Raw genomic sequence first — 15,665 nt, 5'->3', positions numbered from 1 at the left:
CCGCATGGCAAATCCACTTATACGATGTGTAAGAACGTTGAGCAGGATTCTCTTCGTTGATTCCATCGTCAAGGTTATCTGACTGAGGACGCGTTCGTTCCATCGAAGTTGGACCGAAAGATTCGGCAGTAGCTTGAGATAAACAATACCATGTTGGCAACAATCACTGAAAGAATAGCCTTTGCGCTATTTCATCGAAATTTTGTACATTATGTAATCTAATCGAATTTGTCAACCCTCTTTGTCGAGCCCTATCCTCTTGCTTATTATGCATGACTTGCCATTTCTTGCAACGCGGTAAGAATTCCGCGATGACGATAAGACGATATGTTACTATTCGCTGATTCCGCTATCACATCACGTTGTGAGCGCCAGGTTAGCCATCTGCAGCAAAAATGATGAGTGCGAAGAAATCGGCTGATATCCGTTATGCCGTAATTGGGGATTACACCGAATCGCCGGAAAGGCAAACAATATTTTTTTTTCTGACATATCCTTCCGCGAATCGTGACGTTGCAATTATCATCCGTTGCATTTATTTAACGATAAGATACGCGTTTAACTAAGTGGATATTTTGTAGCTATTTCAATGCATTCATTTATATAAATTATTAACGTGATCGAACCTATTGGCTACCATATTTATTTATTTTTACATCATCTTGTCGTGCGGTATTTCATTTAAACGTCAATCGTTGTTTATCTGGACATTGTGTTTTTTTATATTACTCATTATTCATTGATTTTATGCATTTTGTCACGTCGAATTTGATCTGTACACTAATTGTTGTTCATTCGGATATTATATTTTCTGTATTGTGTCTGTTTAATTTATTTATTGATTTCTATCCAGTGACCTAACATCATTGATTATTTTATCTGTACATATAAGGGTGACCTGAATTTCATTTCAATTTGTTAATTTTTAGACTCACGGTCTGAAAATAGATCTCGCGGTAACTGCAACTCGACAGAAACTATTTAGAGATCGCTCAATAATTAAAAAAAAAAAATTTTTTCTAAATTTTTTCTTACAATTCATCAAAGTTCTCACCCCTCATTTTATTGTATTGTTGGCTGTTCAGGAATGACAGAAGTATAGCAATTATATCGAATCTGGAAAAAGTTAATGTTCTGGGTGAACGTGACCGTCAGACGTGACGAATGACATCATTCTAGTGGTAAGATGGACTAATTTCAAAGTGAATTTAGTTCTCAGATCAAACTTCCTTGTGAGTGAACTAGACGAGAATCCGGATCCATTCAAAGACGTGGGCAAACTTGCAGATGGGGAAGGAGGAATGTGTATTGAATGGATAAAAATAACGGTTTATCTTGATCCGAAGTATCAATATGTAATTCGTAGACGCATCGAAATTATTCGAATTCCAGACAATAAAAGTTGAGTGTTACTCGGATCCTCAATCAACAATTCAGTTCAATTTGAAACCACGGCGTTCGATCCGCCCATGGCGATTGATTCATTTCATTCCATATCATTTTATTATTTCTCTACAGGGAATTATCGCCTGCAAATTGATGCTTTTTGCACTCGGAATAGAGCTTTTATCATTTTTCTACATTTCCGAAATTCTTATGTATTCTTATTGCAGCACAAAAGTAGTAAGCGTTTTATTTGCATAAGAAAGAAAAGGTGTCAATTATGCGTACAATTTTGATGTTCATCGACCTGTCCATTCAAAGCTTTTACCAGGTACGGGGTGTCAAAGAATTGAGTAGAGTTCGTCCGAAGTATTAATATCAAGTGAACTTGAGCGTTCGGACGTCAGCTTCGAGGGTGCAAAATTTAGTCTTCATCATGGGTCTTTTTCACCCAAAGACATTTCGAAGGTCGTTATGGCCGGCTACGATGTTGATTTTCATCTGTACGATGACCAATTTGAAAGTGAAGCGTAGGTGGAGGGTTCTGAACGGTTTGACATTCACAATTTGCACTTTATTTGTTTACTGGTACGACCAACATTATCGATTTTCGGATGTTTCTTACTTCAATTTATGGATGACTTATATCGAAACCTTAGTGATAATAGTAGCAATCTGGTCATGGGAGTTGCGAGGTGCTGATGCGGTGAAAGAAGTTGTGGTTGAAATTACCAAGTTCGACGAAGAATTGGAACATTTCGGTCTGAGATTGAATCACGAGAAATTCATGTGGAGACAATTGATTCTTATTACAAAATGGCTGACTCTTTTTCTCTGCGCTTCAACCCTGAATTTCATAGTTATGATATCAAATGTTGCTCCCCTACAGTCACAAAACGTCGAATGGCGCTTGATTATCGCCATCCTCCGTTACCTGCAGCTTGTGCAACCGTTGATCATCGAGCTTGTTTTAGTGATGGTGTTGGATGCATTTTACATCAGATTTGAAAATATCAATAAAATTTTCGAGAGGATTGGAAAATCTGATAAAAATGTACGAGAAATATCAGTCACAACCTGTGCGAGCTCTCGCTTCTACAATGTAAGTAGTTGTTGATCACGACATCTTTGTTTAAATATTCATTCGAAATCCGAACGATTTTTTGCCCTCAGCATCCGTCATCGCATATTGTGATGGACAAGGTCGACCGAGCATGCAGAATTCATCGAAGGCTATCAAAATTAGCTAGAAACATGGGCCATGCCTTTTCTATTTACTTTTTGGCTTTTGTGGCCCAAACGGTTATTGTAATCATACAACTGGGAGCAACTTTCATATGGCTATCACATTTTGAGAAGAACAGTACTCTTAAGATAATTGCATCTTGCACCACGTTTACCTTCAACATTTTTCAACTTTGGCAGAACATTTGGTCATGTTCGAGTGTCAGTAAGGAGGTATATCTCAGAAATCCTGTTTTTCACTTCACTGATATATGTTTGTGATGATTTTTTAATTTTTAACTCCTTCTGCATTCACTTTTCTGTGAACTGCGATCACAGGCGAACAAAATAGGCTCCCTACTCTTCCTAGTGCCGATTAACGATCCTGCGGTACATCATCAGGTACCTTTGTTATTGTTATTTGTTATTGTTATTTGTTATTGTTATTTGTTATTGTTATTTGTTATTGTTATTTGTTATTGTTATTTGTTATTGTTATTTGTTATTGTTATTTGTTATTGTTATTTGTTATTTGTTATTGTTATTTGTTATTGTTATTTGTTATTGTTATTTGTTATTGTTATTTGTTATTGTTATTTGTTATTTGTTATTGTTATTTGTTATTTGTTATTGTTTAATTTTTATTATAATTATCATAATTATGATAGAATATTGAATAATATTATTACTATCATTTCCATCAATATATGAGGAAATCATTTTCCTCACAAAAATGAAGTTTACTACGTTTTGATCTCGTAGTTGCAAGAACTATCCATATACTTTATGCAAGAAAGTGTGGGATTCAGTGCCGGTGGAACTTGCTCGATCGATCGGAGTTTGGCAAGTGCGGTATGTCACAAAAACTTCTAGTGAAAAAATGATAAGTCGATAAAGAATAAAATTCTCTCCTTTTTGCTACACAGGCATTTTGCTCTATCGTAAAATACCTCATCATCTTACTCCAAATGAAGAGTGATTAATGCCGTTGGGAACAAAAATATTTAAAAAAGGAAATGGATTACGATTTTGCACATGGGTATAGTTTGATGTTGTGAAAAATGATTGTTGCCACGTATAGATGAATCGGGTTTTAATTCAGTCAGATTTTTTAAAATAATTTTTGATCTCATAGATATGCGTGATTTCAGACAGCTATCGTTGATGGAGTAACAATCACGAGATATCGCAATCCCAAGGTGTCGAATCTCTATGAAGTAATCGATGAGACCGTTTGTCTGAATTCCTTTTTTTTCTCGTGGGAGCTGTGAAATTCAAGTGAAATCAAAATCGGTACATTGACCTTTACGTCAGATGAATACATGTTACAATATAGCAGAACACTTATAAATATTTTGGCAATTATAATTACTGATTACGATGACCCGATCCGTCCTGCTTTCTTACCTAGATATGCATGGTATCCACCAGAATCTCTGTTCTCTACCAAAATTGTTTCCATCTTCCAAAGTTTGGGGAAGATCTTGTCCCAACGTTTCAGGCATAAATAAAGCCTGAACAGCCACAATAACGGAAAGCAACCCGAGTACGATAAGTGGCAACGAAGCTGCCACGTCAGACTGGAATGGAAACCAACAACATGTACGTTTTCCGCTCAAAACAATTACGCGGCTACAAATTTAACACCCCAAAAAGCATCCCTCTATTCAATTTTCAATTGTCGCAACGACACTCGAAATTATGAGTAGTCGTAATCTTACGACCTTAGTTGATAAACTATAAAGTGAACTTTTCCCACGACCCTTGAGACATTGAAAAGTAATCATGCATACGTTGAAAGAAAAAAACCAACCAAATAAACGACATAGGGTCCGATAATATGGGCGATGTATCCAACGATGTGGATGAGAGATACTCCCTGTCCCCTGACGACCGTGGGTAGCATTTCTGCCGCATATTGAAACCCAATATTTCCAGCTATGTTGACACCGAAGCGTGCGATAATTCCAGTTGTGACCGTAGCAGCGCCTGCCGAGGTAAGAAAATAGTGAAAAAAACCATCTTCCGATTCTAAGATGTAGTATTGGTTTTTTTTTTTCGTTATTTTCTGTTTGCGTGACTAAATATTTTCCCGACTCACCGGAAGGCATGAATAGTGTAATGAAAGAAAACACTCCGCAGATCATCATGGAAATAAAGCCCATCCACCGACGCCCCCATTTATCGAGAAATAAAGTGAGCAAAATCGCAGCTGGAAGTTCGGTTAGAGCGCCCAAGGAAAACGACGTAAAGACATCCGGATCTAAAGATTTCATATTCCAAACGTGACCGTCGTATACGATTAAGATGAGGAGCCTGAAAAGCGTTATTTTTTCATTCAATTTACGTCGACATTGTGAAGTTTTATATATTCTGTGCAGCAAATTTTCCACTCAATACTTTATCAAGTTTGTGAACAAAGCCTCCGTAAAGAAAATTACGCGGGCCTGCATTTTGTTTCAGGTTTTTTTTTCAAATGGACCCTAACTGCCATTTACTTGTTACCCAAGCAATTTTTCTATTTCTTCATTATCAAGCTAGTTTGAGCATTATTTTTCTTTTATCGACGACATTACTTACCAGTAGATAACCAGCATGACCGTAATATAAGCTAGACGGAATTTTTTGAAGAGATCCAAAACGGTGTAATTCTGCGATCCTTCCAGTTTAGCTGCCGCGTTACAACTCTGCTCGAATTCCTCATAGATTTCTTTGCTCACCGTTTTTTTGTTGACTTTTTCGAATTTTTTTACCATTTCAACAGCCTTGGGAATATTTCCGGTCGAAATATACCATCTGCGACGAAAATCGAATTTCAACTTTTCAATGTATTTCAAATCATGTGGTCACGATTCATTGAAGAATATCGAAAACGTACCTCGCACTTTCTGGAACTATCCAAGGCCCGATAAATGCTATAGCCATAGGCGTAGCGGTAAGTAGGCTCAAAGTTCTCCAATCGGCGATGTAATACGCGAACCAGGGTAGGAGGCTGGCCGATCCCGCGAAGTATATGCCAAACGACATGTTCGCCATAAACGTACGATGTTCGGGACCTACATACTCGATCACTGCGCAACAAGAAAAAAAAAAAAAAATCCACATCATTTCAAAGATGTTCAAACAAAGAATTCGGTACAAACAATTTTCGAAGGGGTCACTGACCGAGTATGAAAATGAGGTTGAAGCAGTTGTCGAATGCGGTTCCTAAAATAAATCTAGACAGACAAAACGTCCAATAGTTGTTGCAGAAGGCGGTTCCGATCGAAGCGAAAAATCCAACGGCGTTACAAGCAACGAGGGCAGGTACACGACCGTAGTGGTCAGCTATGTAGCCAAAAATAAAACCACCGAGTATACTACCGATGAAAAATATAGATTGCGCGACCGACGAATAGTATTCCTTCTCGCAGACCCATCCGAGCTGAAAAGTGAAAAAATGAATCTCAACATCTTGCTTAAAGACGGTGAGTTGAATTCAAAGTAACGTCGACTTTACCTCAGCCGCAATGGAAACGTAAGGAATCGTAGTGTAATCGAAGGTCCATCCGTTGCGACACGCCGTTATCGGCCATGTCGGATCGGAAATATTTACACCAGACGCTAGAATTTCGGTATAGTTTACGTCGTACATCTGACATCGCGAGTAGGACGTGGCACCTTCGCTCTTCAACTCATCGGCGGTAGCAGGCGGAATCGAAAGAGCTATCCTGAAAAGGCAAATTTTTTTCATTTTGAAGTTCCAACAGCTAAACTGCTAACACGAGCTGTTCATCGCAGCCTGCCGACTCTGTTTAATTTCAAACGATGGGTATCGAGCTGTAATGTGGGGAGGTTCATCGACTCCTAGTTACCTCTGGTCAATAGTGAGGTCGTCGAGTTCCGGTACCGTGCACCAATATTCGTTCGGCGTTAGTACGAGAAAGAAATGACCGAAGTAAAGAAACGCGTAGCCGAAGGCGAACGGTAAAAGCAAAACGAAAAGGTACCACTGATACCGTCCAGCGCCCCCAATGTAGGGAAGAATATCGTCGAAGGTTTCTATTTTCTTTGCCGTTTTACCCTCTTCGGTCCTTCTCGTGCCCTCTGACAACGTCATGTTGTCTCGATCTTCTTAGTAGAACGCGTGAAAAAGTATTCGGTTCACTCTTGCGATCAGATTATTCGTTGGATTTAATCTCACCCGATGCCAGCGAGATACCGTGGGAGATTTTCGAACGCCCTCGAATCGCCTCTATCCGCGGTCGACGTTCACAACCGAATAATAATCAAATCTATCGAATTCCCTCGGAATCTTGTTCACGAATTTTTTCTTGTTCGTGCCCGAATTTCTCCCGATGGGAACAGTGACTCTGTGACGAAGGACCGACAACAACGACAAAGACTCCATATGCAAGAATAATGTAACGTGAGTTACTTCACAAGGACGTTAGCTCTATGTCCGCTGACGAAAAAAACCTCATCGAATAACTTGCGACTGAATGGAGCGTCCGAAGTATTCGTGGCGCCTTTTATATCGGTAACCCCACCGTTTCACTCATTGACGAGTAAACTTTTCTTCGGCTATTTTCGATTAGCACGTTACTGTACGTACAATTATACTTGTGTCACGTAAAAGATATCGTTGATCACATGGTACCATTATCTGCCGTATTTATCGTTACAATTATCATCGCCATTTATATCACATAGATTATTATTATCCGTGGTTTAATAGAGGTAATTATTCGCTTACGTTAGAGGTACAGAAATAACGAATCGAATATATTCGGCTGATATACTTATAAATTCTATCATTTTTTCATTTCTTCTACCACTGATATATCGAGTCCACGCCAATGCGAGAATGTATGATAAAAAGATCGAAGTCAAATAATAAGTTTCTGTAAACCTAAGGCAAACATAAGCTTCTTACAAATCACTCGGGCAAAACGAATAATGGATATTATACTGATCGGAATAGTAAAAAAAAAAAAAGAATAATCATGCATACATGTAGGCAGTGTTCTCCGACTAACGCTCGACGCACGCACGTACAAATTCGGGCTGAGTTAAGCTGACAGGTTGAAACATAGAAATCAGTACGCAGAATTCATACGCATATATTATATGTACATACATTATGCAACAACTACAATAATAATAATGATAATAATGATAATAGTCATTAAATAATAATCATAATAAAAATAATGATGAGATTTCATCTCATTCGTTTCAATTGCTCGATTCGTTGAAACACACAGTTTGGAATACCTTACAATGAGAATTTTTAAATTGAAAAAAAAAACTCTCCTCATCCACATGATTATCGACTACCTACCTACATTATGATCAGCATGGGAAACTTTGATGATTATAATTTTTTGATACAAACTGTTCATTCTTCTTTCGAACATATTTTTGCTTTTCATTAAGAGAAATAATGTTTTTTTACCGTCCTACAGCGTGGATCCTCGTGGGAGCATCGCATCGCCTCAACCTTTCATCCTACTACTTCTCAACTTACTACAGAGCTATAGCCATCAGGTAGACGGAGATGTCCGGGTGAATTCCGAGACCTCTGAGCTTGGGAACCGGCTCGGGCCCGGTCTCGGTACCGGCAGCGATGATTAACTTTGGCTTCCTCGATTTCTTTGCCCGCTCAATCGATGGCGAATGGCATCGGGGTCCTTGTATATTGTGACGACGAGGTGGTACCCTAATTTTTAAGGTCATTTTATTAGCTCAGGTAATCGTAGGGGCGGTTGTCATTGAGCGTATAAATTATTATTCGAATTAATCTAATCTTCCATCCATTTTGCGAATTGATAAAATTATCACAGAATATGGATTATCGAGAATAGATTCACTAAGATCTTCACTAAAACCACGGCAATGAATGTGAGAGTAAGTGACACGAAAGTTCTGTATAAGTTGTATAAATACTTGGAAAATTTTTTTCCCCTTACAGACTATGCTCTCTAACTTCGAATCAGCGAGGTTCCAAATAGCTATAAATATACCACTGAGAACCAGCGACCAGTCACTGTTTGTTTCAGCTGAATGCAGGGGGATCAGTAACTTTGGAATTTGAAATGGAAACCCCTATTTTTTGTCGCGGATTCATATTCTACGTGAAAAAACAAACAAGTTTTATTCGAAATTTTTTTTTCCCGATTCGAGACAGATGCCATCCGTCGTAAATTTGATTTTTCGAATCCACCATTCCGCCATTTCGAGCATGCCCCATATATACATATATACATTTTGTGTACACGTAACGCTCTACAAATTCTAAAAAAAATGTAAAGTTTCAGAGGTCTCTCAATGAAAATTTTCAAAATCGACGAAAAAGTTGTACTTGGGATTATAAATTGCAACAGTTTACAGATGTTATTGCTATGTGTAATGTACGTGCGCACGCGAGTACATCATGCGCGGTCGGCATTGCTGGGCAGATGGTTTTCTCGTCATTATACACGTATGTATAATACTTGCGTCGCCTCACGTCTGACATTTGAATTATTCGCCTTCATCGATCGAGCGAATTGCGACAACCGAGTGCGGGTCACCAACAATTAACCCCACTCAAAGACGTTCCATTCGAAATATTACTCAGGATTGGTTACTTCATTTACGCACGCCGTTTCGCGAGTGTGGCGAATTACTAACGCTAATAACTAACGAGGTATTGATACGTGTTTGAAGCTGCTCAGGTTTCATGTAAGTGAACTCCAATCTATTCGACAAAAGGTGAAAATATGAAGTAAAATCCGCGGAATATACCCCAATATACCGCATTTCATTCCAATCCAAATCTCAACTTTATATTGCAGTAAGTATAACCATTCACTCAATTCCTCATTCCCTGGTTGTTATCATCGATGCCCAATAGTTGCTCGACTGTATTATGTACGCGTAAAACTATCGTTATCACGTTAATAAGCATACAATCATGTGCGAACGAGTTAACTGTTTATTGATACATATAGCTGAGTCGTCATCTCAGAATGTATAACGACAGCATGATCATATTGGTCGCAAATATTTTTATGTATATTTAAATAATGTCAATTATGCCGATGGTGGCGAAGGAGTGAAAATGGGGTCGATCATTTCGATGCGATTTCGTAGAAGGGGTCAAGATCATCACTGTGTTGACATAACTTCCAACCAACGTCTGCAACTCGAGATAATAATAATTCCCGTAAAATTTTGATCCCGGAAGAGATCTTCTGTACAGCAATGGGGTTATACGGTCAAAGCCATTGGGTGACCATTTTGTGGTACGGTATACATACGTATATTATAATATTGAATCCATTCACATTACACCGTTGAAGAATTCTTGAAAGAGTTCAGCTATTCTTCGGAAATAACTCGATCGGTACTACTACCTAACTGTAACTACGAAAAAAATAGGCATAACCGAAGTCAACTTATTCGCCCATCGGTTGGATTTTGTGTGATTGAGAAACCCTAAACTCTTGATCAAGTAGCCATACGCGGAGCAAGAAGGTATGCGACGGAGATAATATTTGGTAGTGATCCTTAGATTAGATTCAAAATTTGGTACTTCTCATCCGAATAACGAACACGTCATGCCTCGTCACCTCACGGAGCTGACCCTCTGCAAGCTAGTCGGTGTTCTTGACTTTCGAAACTTTTTCTTTTTTTCGTTTGTACTGAAACATCGAAATACAGTTTGAATGACTGTGAATCCTGATCTGCTACAAAGTAAATTTTTCGTCCAAATTTGCACCTATCGCGCAGTCTATGGTCTGGTATTTTACCTGGATATACATGGTAGCCACCAGAAGCTTTGTTCTCTACCAAAGTCGTTGCCTTCTTCTAGTGTCTGAGGTAAATCTTGTCCCAAGGTTTCTGGCATGAACAAAGCTTGCACCGCGACAACAAAGGATAGCAGCCCGAGCACAGTCAGCGGCAATGAGGGGGATATTTCGCCCTGTTAGTAGTAAAAAAAAGTGACGTTCTTATCGTGGACTGAACCGAAGAGTGGAGTCAGTTCTTGTACAGTTCTTGGCTACTTCAGATTAGATAGGAAAGTTTCTCTTTTTGGAAAATGATTTGGCGACATTACGAGATCTGGTTTCATTGGAAATGCCTTCTAAGAAGTAGAACTGACCAAGTAAACGACGTAGGGCCCAATAATATGCGCGAAGTATCCAATAATGTGGATCAAGGATACGCCCTGTGCTCTGACCACCGTAGGTAACATTTCTGCGGCATACTGGAACCCAATATTTGCTGCTATGTTTACGCCAAAACGAGCGACAATTCCCATGGCAACCGTGGCACCACCTGCAATAAAGATAATCGTCACTAAATCTGACGCGTTTTCATTTCGGAGGGTCGATCTCGTTCATCTTACCAGGTGGCATGGCTAAAGTAACGAACGAAAATATTGCACAAATCAACATGGAGAGAAAACCCATCCATCTACGACCCCATTTGTCGAGAAGGACAGTTAAGGCGATAGCAGCTGGAAGTTCGGTCAGAGCAGCCAGAGAAAAGGAGGTGAAGACATCCGGGTCTAGCAATTTCATGTTCCACACGTGGCCGTCGAACACGAGAATGATGAGTAGCCTTCGAACGAACGAATGGATCGACGAAATCGATATTAGTCGCATGTCTCGACGACCAAGGATGAACTATTTGTCCGAATCACTTGCGTCTTAATGTTAATCATAACGTGTGCCAAAGTCTAATTTGGATGATACGTAATTTTCTAACTTTAGTATTGCGTGCGGAATGCTCGTATCGATTGTGCTCACCAGTATAAAGTCAACATGACCGTTATGTAAGATAATCGCGGTTTCTTGAATAGATCCAAAACAGTGTAGCCGTTATTTGAGCTCTCGAGTTTTACCATCTCGTTGCAGCTTTGTTCGAATTCCTCATAGATTTCTTTACTCACAGTTTTACCATTACATTTTTCACATTTCCTCAACATCTCCATTGCCTTGGGAATGTTTCCCTTCGAGATGTACCATCTAAAGTGAAAAGATCTCATCAAATTCCAATGCATGCTTTCCCTTCTCTATTGCTAACGTTGCAGATTGAATCCGATATCACGAACTTCAATTTCCTTCGAAACTTTACCTGGCACTTTCTGGAACTAGCCAAGGTGCCGCAAACGCAATGACTAACGGGGCAGCTGTGACTCCACTCAAAATTCTCCAATCAGCGATCCAGTATGCGAGCCATGGTAAAAGCGCCGAAGAAGCGGTGAAATAAAAACCAAAAGACATGTTGGCCATGAAAGTCCGATGCCGAGGACCCACGTATTCGATCACTGTGAAAAACTTTATTTTAACGATATTGACGAGGAAAATATTACCTACGTTTGTCGATTAGAAATACTCTATATCACTACAAAAAATTGTACGAATGTCTGGCAGGGTAGATGAATTATGCCGTGATATCCGAAAACCAAACAATAAGACTTCCTCGATATGGAACATGTAACTTATGGAATAGCCAGTTTGAGTCTTATTGTTAGAAGCGCCTTGTTCAAAATGTTTTCCTCACAATCAGTCGTGTTTTTCTCGACAACGCATGATTAAGGCTTATCAAGTTTACAAAACTGTTCTGGAAGCCTCGAATTTGGAATGATCACGGAGAAATAATTTGTTAGGATACGCTAATTGGCTTAGAGCAAGTTGCAAGAGTAATCAATTTTCCCACTAACAAGACATTCAATTGTAAGAACAATGTCTCTATTGGATTCGTCATGACATATTTTGTAACCGACGCAATTACTGATCAGGAAGCTTGAGATTCATCAATTCAGCGATTCCCCAATGATATGGCTCGACAAATAAAGGACTCGCAGTTTTCTAACGTGAATAAAGTCTACGACTTTGTACTCTAATTCAAGACAATTTAAAAATCGTAACATATTATCGTAAACATAGCAGTATCGTGACATATTGTGTAAGCGACACAATTACTAATCAGGAAGCTTGAGATTGATCAATTCAGTGATCCCCCAATGATATAGTTGGACAAGTGAAGGACTCACAGTTTTTTAACGTGAACAAAGTCTTCGATTTTTTTATTCTGATTTAAGAAAATTTAAAAATCGTAACTTACCTATTATGAAAAGTATGTTGAAGCAATTGTCGAATGCTGTTCCCACAATCAATCTACAAAGACAAAATGTCCAAAAGCTGTTGCAAAAAGCTGTCGCAATTGATCCGAAGAAACCAACAGCGTTGCAAGCAATCAAAGCAGGTAATCGCCCATAGTGGTCAGCTATGTAGCCAAATATGAAACCCCCGATTATGCTACCAACGAAAAACACGGATTGGGCCACCGTTGAATAATAAGCTTTGTCACAGACCCATTCGAGCTAAGATATCAAAGTTTTATTCTAAAAAATTATGTGAAATACCGTTCAATTTATACCAGAGTTTTACCGGTCACATACTCACCTCTGCGGCAATTGAAACGTAAGGAATGGTACTGTAATTGAATGTCCATCCGTGACGACAAGGTACTTTTGGCCACGTTGGATCGGCATTAATTACTCCGGAATTTTTCAAAGCCGAGTAATCAATGTCGTACATTTGGCATTTTGAATAAAGTATATCACTATCGACCAGCAACTCTTCGGTGTCAGCTGGTGGTATAGAAAGGGCAAATCTGGAACAACATAGATTCAAAAAATTAACGACGACCAGTACTATGCGGAGTCTACCGGACTAGAAAAATGTCTTCACTGATTTTGAGCGCCAAAAGTTGAATTTCGACGAACGTGGCGCAGAGATATTATTTTCAAATACTATAGTATAGTGAATGATGAGACGATTACTTTTGAGCATCTGTGATATTCCAGTCATCAAGCTCCACCACCCTGCACCAATATTCGTTCGGCATGAGGGTGAGAAAGAATTGAGTGAAATAAAGAAAAGCGTATACAAATGCGAATGGCAAGAGTATCAGGAAAAGAAGCCACTGATAAAGTCCGGCATCACCGATGTACGGGAGGATGTCATCGAAGTTTTCAATTCTTTTCCGCTTCTCTACATCGTCTCCGACCAGTGCAGCATTCACGGTGGACGACATTTTTCCGTTACCGCCCCAAAAGAACCGCCCTTCGTTTCGTTTCACTTGAGATCTCACAGAACTCGAAGGGGTTGTGTTGCGAAGATAAACTCGAATGACTAACGCCAATCGCGAGTCACCGCCATTATTATGAAATCATCTCGACAAACCCTTTTCAAGTCAACACCCGAAAAACTCGTAAGTTCGCGGCAAACTCTGACACGAAACGGTTCGTTAGGTGCAGGTCCGCGAATCTTCGCCGACTGATCGGAGCTCTATGAAAAAACTGCTCAGACTAATTAGAATGGTAGGGTCTTGTTCAATACATCTTATACTGCCCCCACCTTGTTCACAGCCATTTACTCACGTAGCTTATACACCACATCAACAAATAACGTTGATTGATATGCAAGTATTGTTTTTTATCCGATTCATAGTATGTGATTGTAAACAATCATTATCATTATTTGCCAGCTGAATTGCATACGTGCTGATGAAATTGCCTATGTGACTTTAGAGAAAGTTCTTATCTCAAACGGAGAAAGAGGTAAAACTTGCACAACAAGTACACTCGCAGCAAAAATTCCACCGTCAGTTTCCAAAGCGTATGCACGAAGCGCATATCACGTTACATCGTTTTAAGAATCAGGTAAGACTTTGACCGATCTTGGCACTGTAATTTTCGATTAAAAACGTTTTCGAATATGCGTATTATTTTATTTTTCGATCGTGGAATTGACCCTGTGCCACCGCGTTGATTCGGTAGGCCCAACTGAAAAAATGATTGCTTCGAAGAGTTGTATTTCTTTGTTAATCAAAGGAATCGTGTCAAATACAATCAGTATCACTTAACCTGATCTTGATGGATTTCATTCGTAATCAAGTCAATTGAAATGGACAAATACTGGTTGTTTACAATCAGTTTGATTGTAGTGTTACGTCAGCGGTCAACCTTGTAGGTGTAACATTCTGATAATTCAACATCCAGATGTCTCGTACATTCGAAGTCGACAACCTTCCGTTCAAATCAATTTAAAAAAAGTGCTCGCAGTAGCTACAATTTTACAATGTTCAATTAACGACTAGTGACAATGAAAATCGCACTAGAGGCATACATGAAACACGTAAACAAAATCGTGAACAATTTTAAAGTCGAAAGAGATCGAGGTTCGAATTGATAACACGTAAGGACCTAGCATTTTGGCTGTATTCATCCAACCGTTGTGAATGAAAGATCATTTTGAATTCCCGACATTTACACTATACGTAAATATATGTAGATTTAGGATGTCCTAAAATAATCCGATGGCTTTAATCTTTGCTCGTCCTCAAGAATTGTATTCATACAGAGCGATGCACTTTGATTGAAGAGGCCTGATTTTTTGGATTCAAAAAACGACAGAAGCAAAAGGTTTTATTGAAAAATTATTAGGATGGAGAGGGAAAGTTCCGATGCTCAAATTGACTCAGATAGCGTCATTGAATTTAGGACATATGTCCCCTGATACTTTCTTACTCAAAATCAATCGTACTTTCAAATGTCGAGATAAAATATGTGGAATTGTAGAGTATGTATATCATTTGCAAAATTAAATTCGATCTTTGTCCGCACGCCGCGACGCCACATACTGTCGGCGCGTGAAGTTTAGAGCCCTCCGTTTGGAAGCTTATAACTACGAAGAAAAAAATGGTGAAGCAAAAATTCAGAAAAGGTTCGAAAGCTTGGAGTATTCTGCGTCTAATAACTCATTTTCGAATTTCGAGAAAAAAACACACCGACAGTTATGACCACCGAAAGGTCGAAAAACGTAGTTTTTTCTGTGTTAAACGAAGTAGGTCAACTTTGAAGGATCACCACTCGTTACAAAAATCATTCAAAAAACTTGAAAAAATTCAGAGATATTCCTGAAAGATTTCTCAACAGGATCCAGTTAAAAAATTTTAAAAATTTCGAAAAACGTGGCGCCCAGGCGCACCAAAGTACAAAGAGCCGATCTCGGGAACGG

General features: G+C 39.0%; 3 protein-coding genes across 3 annotated transcripts; 1 reads left to right on the top strand and 2 right to left on the bottom strand.

Annotated features, from left to right (window-relative positions):
• Positions 1-2,277: 2,277 nt before the first annotated feature.
• Positions 2,278-3,656, top strand: LOC125501396. Its single transcript, XM_048657091.1, has 5 exons — positions 2,278-2,485; positions 2,557-2,841; positions 2,947-3,009; positions 3,370-3,459; positions 3,534-3,656. Exons 1-5 carry the CDS (start codon positions 2,360-2,362, stop codon positions 3,588-3,590), a joined length of 621 nt encoding a protein of 206 aa, XP_048513048.1. The 5' UTR covers positions 2,278-2,359; the 3' UTR covers positions 3,591-3,656.
• Positions 3,657-3,683: 27 nt separating this feature from the next.
• LOC105693046 (carcinine transporter-like) lies at positions 3,684-7,105 on the bottom strand. The gene is made up of 9 exons (XM_012412700.3): positions 6,462-7,105; positions 6,107-6,317; positions 5,773-6,031; positions 5,486-5,678; positions 5,188-5,403; positions 4,709-4,923; positions 4,421-4,596; positions 4,015-4,187; positions 3,684-3,872 (listed from the first exon to the last, which is right to left on the bottom strand). Exons 1-9 carry the CDS (start codon positions 6,704-6,706, stop codon positions 3,818-3,820), a joined length of 1,743 nt encoding a protein of 580 aa, XP_012268123.2. The 5' UTR covers positions 6,707-7,105; the 3' UTR covers positions 3,684-3,817.
• A 1,827-nt stretch (positions 7,106-8,932) lies between these two features.
• On the bottom strand, positions 8,933-14,194 carry LOC105693045 (carcinine transporter-like). The gene is made up of 9 exons (XM_012412699.3): positions 13,427-14,194; positions 13,047-13,257; positions 12,706-12,964; positions 11,713-11,905; positions 11,385-11,603; positions 10,982-11,196; positions 10,736-10,911; positions 10,383-10,555; positions 8,933-10,274 (listed from the first exon to the last, which is right to left on the bottom strand). The coding sequence occupies exons 1-9, from the start codon at positions 13,678-13,680 to the stop codon at positions 10,199-10,201; spliced, it is 1,776 nt and encodes a 591-aa protein (XP_012268122.2). The 5' UTR covers positions 13,681-14,194; the 3' UTR covers positions 8,933-10,198.
• Between the last annotated feature and the right edge of the window lie 1,471 nt (positions 14,195-15,665).

This window comes from Athalia rosae, chromosome 6, assembly GCF_917208135.1.
Source record: "Athalia rosae chromosome 6, iyAthRosa1.1, whole genome shotgun sequence".
Taxonomy (NCBI): domain Eukaryota; kingdom Metazoa; phylum Arthropoda; class Insecta; order Hymenoptera; family Athaliidae; genus Athalia; species Athalia rosae.
This window is presented reverse-complemented; position numbering and strand designations above follow the sequence as displayed.

What these genes read in the sequence shown, in the direction of transcription:
- LOC105693046 (XM_012412700.3), bottom strand. Translation starts at nt 6,706, where the DNA reads ATGACGTTGTCAGAGGGCACGAGAAGGACCGAAGAGGGTAAAACGGCA. An exon ending in GTCATGCTGGTTATCTACTG is followed by an intron (nt 4,924 to 5,187) that starts GTAAGTAATGTC and finishes AACGCTTTTCAG; the next exon opens with GCTCCTCATCTTAATCGTAT. An exon ending in GACCCTATGTCGTTTATTTG is followed by an intron (nt 4,188 to 4,420) that starts GTTGGTTTTTTT and finishes TTTCCATTCCAG; the next exon opens with TCTGACGTGGCAGCTTCGTT.
- LOC125501396 (XM_048657091.1), top strand. Translation starts at nt 2,360, where the DNA reads ATGGTGTTGGATGCATTTTACATCAGATTTGAAAATATCAATAAAATT. An exon ending in GTTCGAGTGTCAGTAAGGAG is followed by an intron (nt 2,842 to 2,946) that starts GTATATCTCAGA and finishes CTGCGATCACAG; the next exon opens with GCGAACAAAATAGGCTCCCT. An exon ending in ATCGGAGTTTGGCAAGTGCG is followed by an intron (nt 3,460 to 3,533) that starts GTATGTCACAAA and finishes TTTGCTACACAG; the next exon opens with GCATTTTGCTCTATCGTAAA.
- LOC105693045 (XM_012412699.3), bottom strand. Translation starts at nt 13,680, where the DNA reads ATGTCGTCCACCGTGAATGCTGCACTGGTCGGAGACGATGTAGAGAAG. An exon ending in CAACATACTTTTCATAATAG is followed by an intron (nt 11,906 to 12,705) that starts GTAAGTTACGAT and finishes AGTTTTTCACAG; the next exon opens with TGATCGAATACGTGGGTCCT. An exon ending in TACTTTAGCCATGCCACCTG is followed by an intron (nt 10,912 to 10,981) that starts GTAAGATGAACG and finishes TCTTTATTGCAG; the next exon opens with GTGGTGCCACGGTTGCCATG.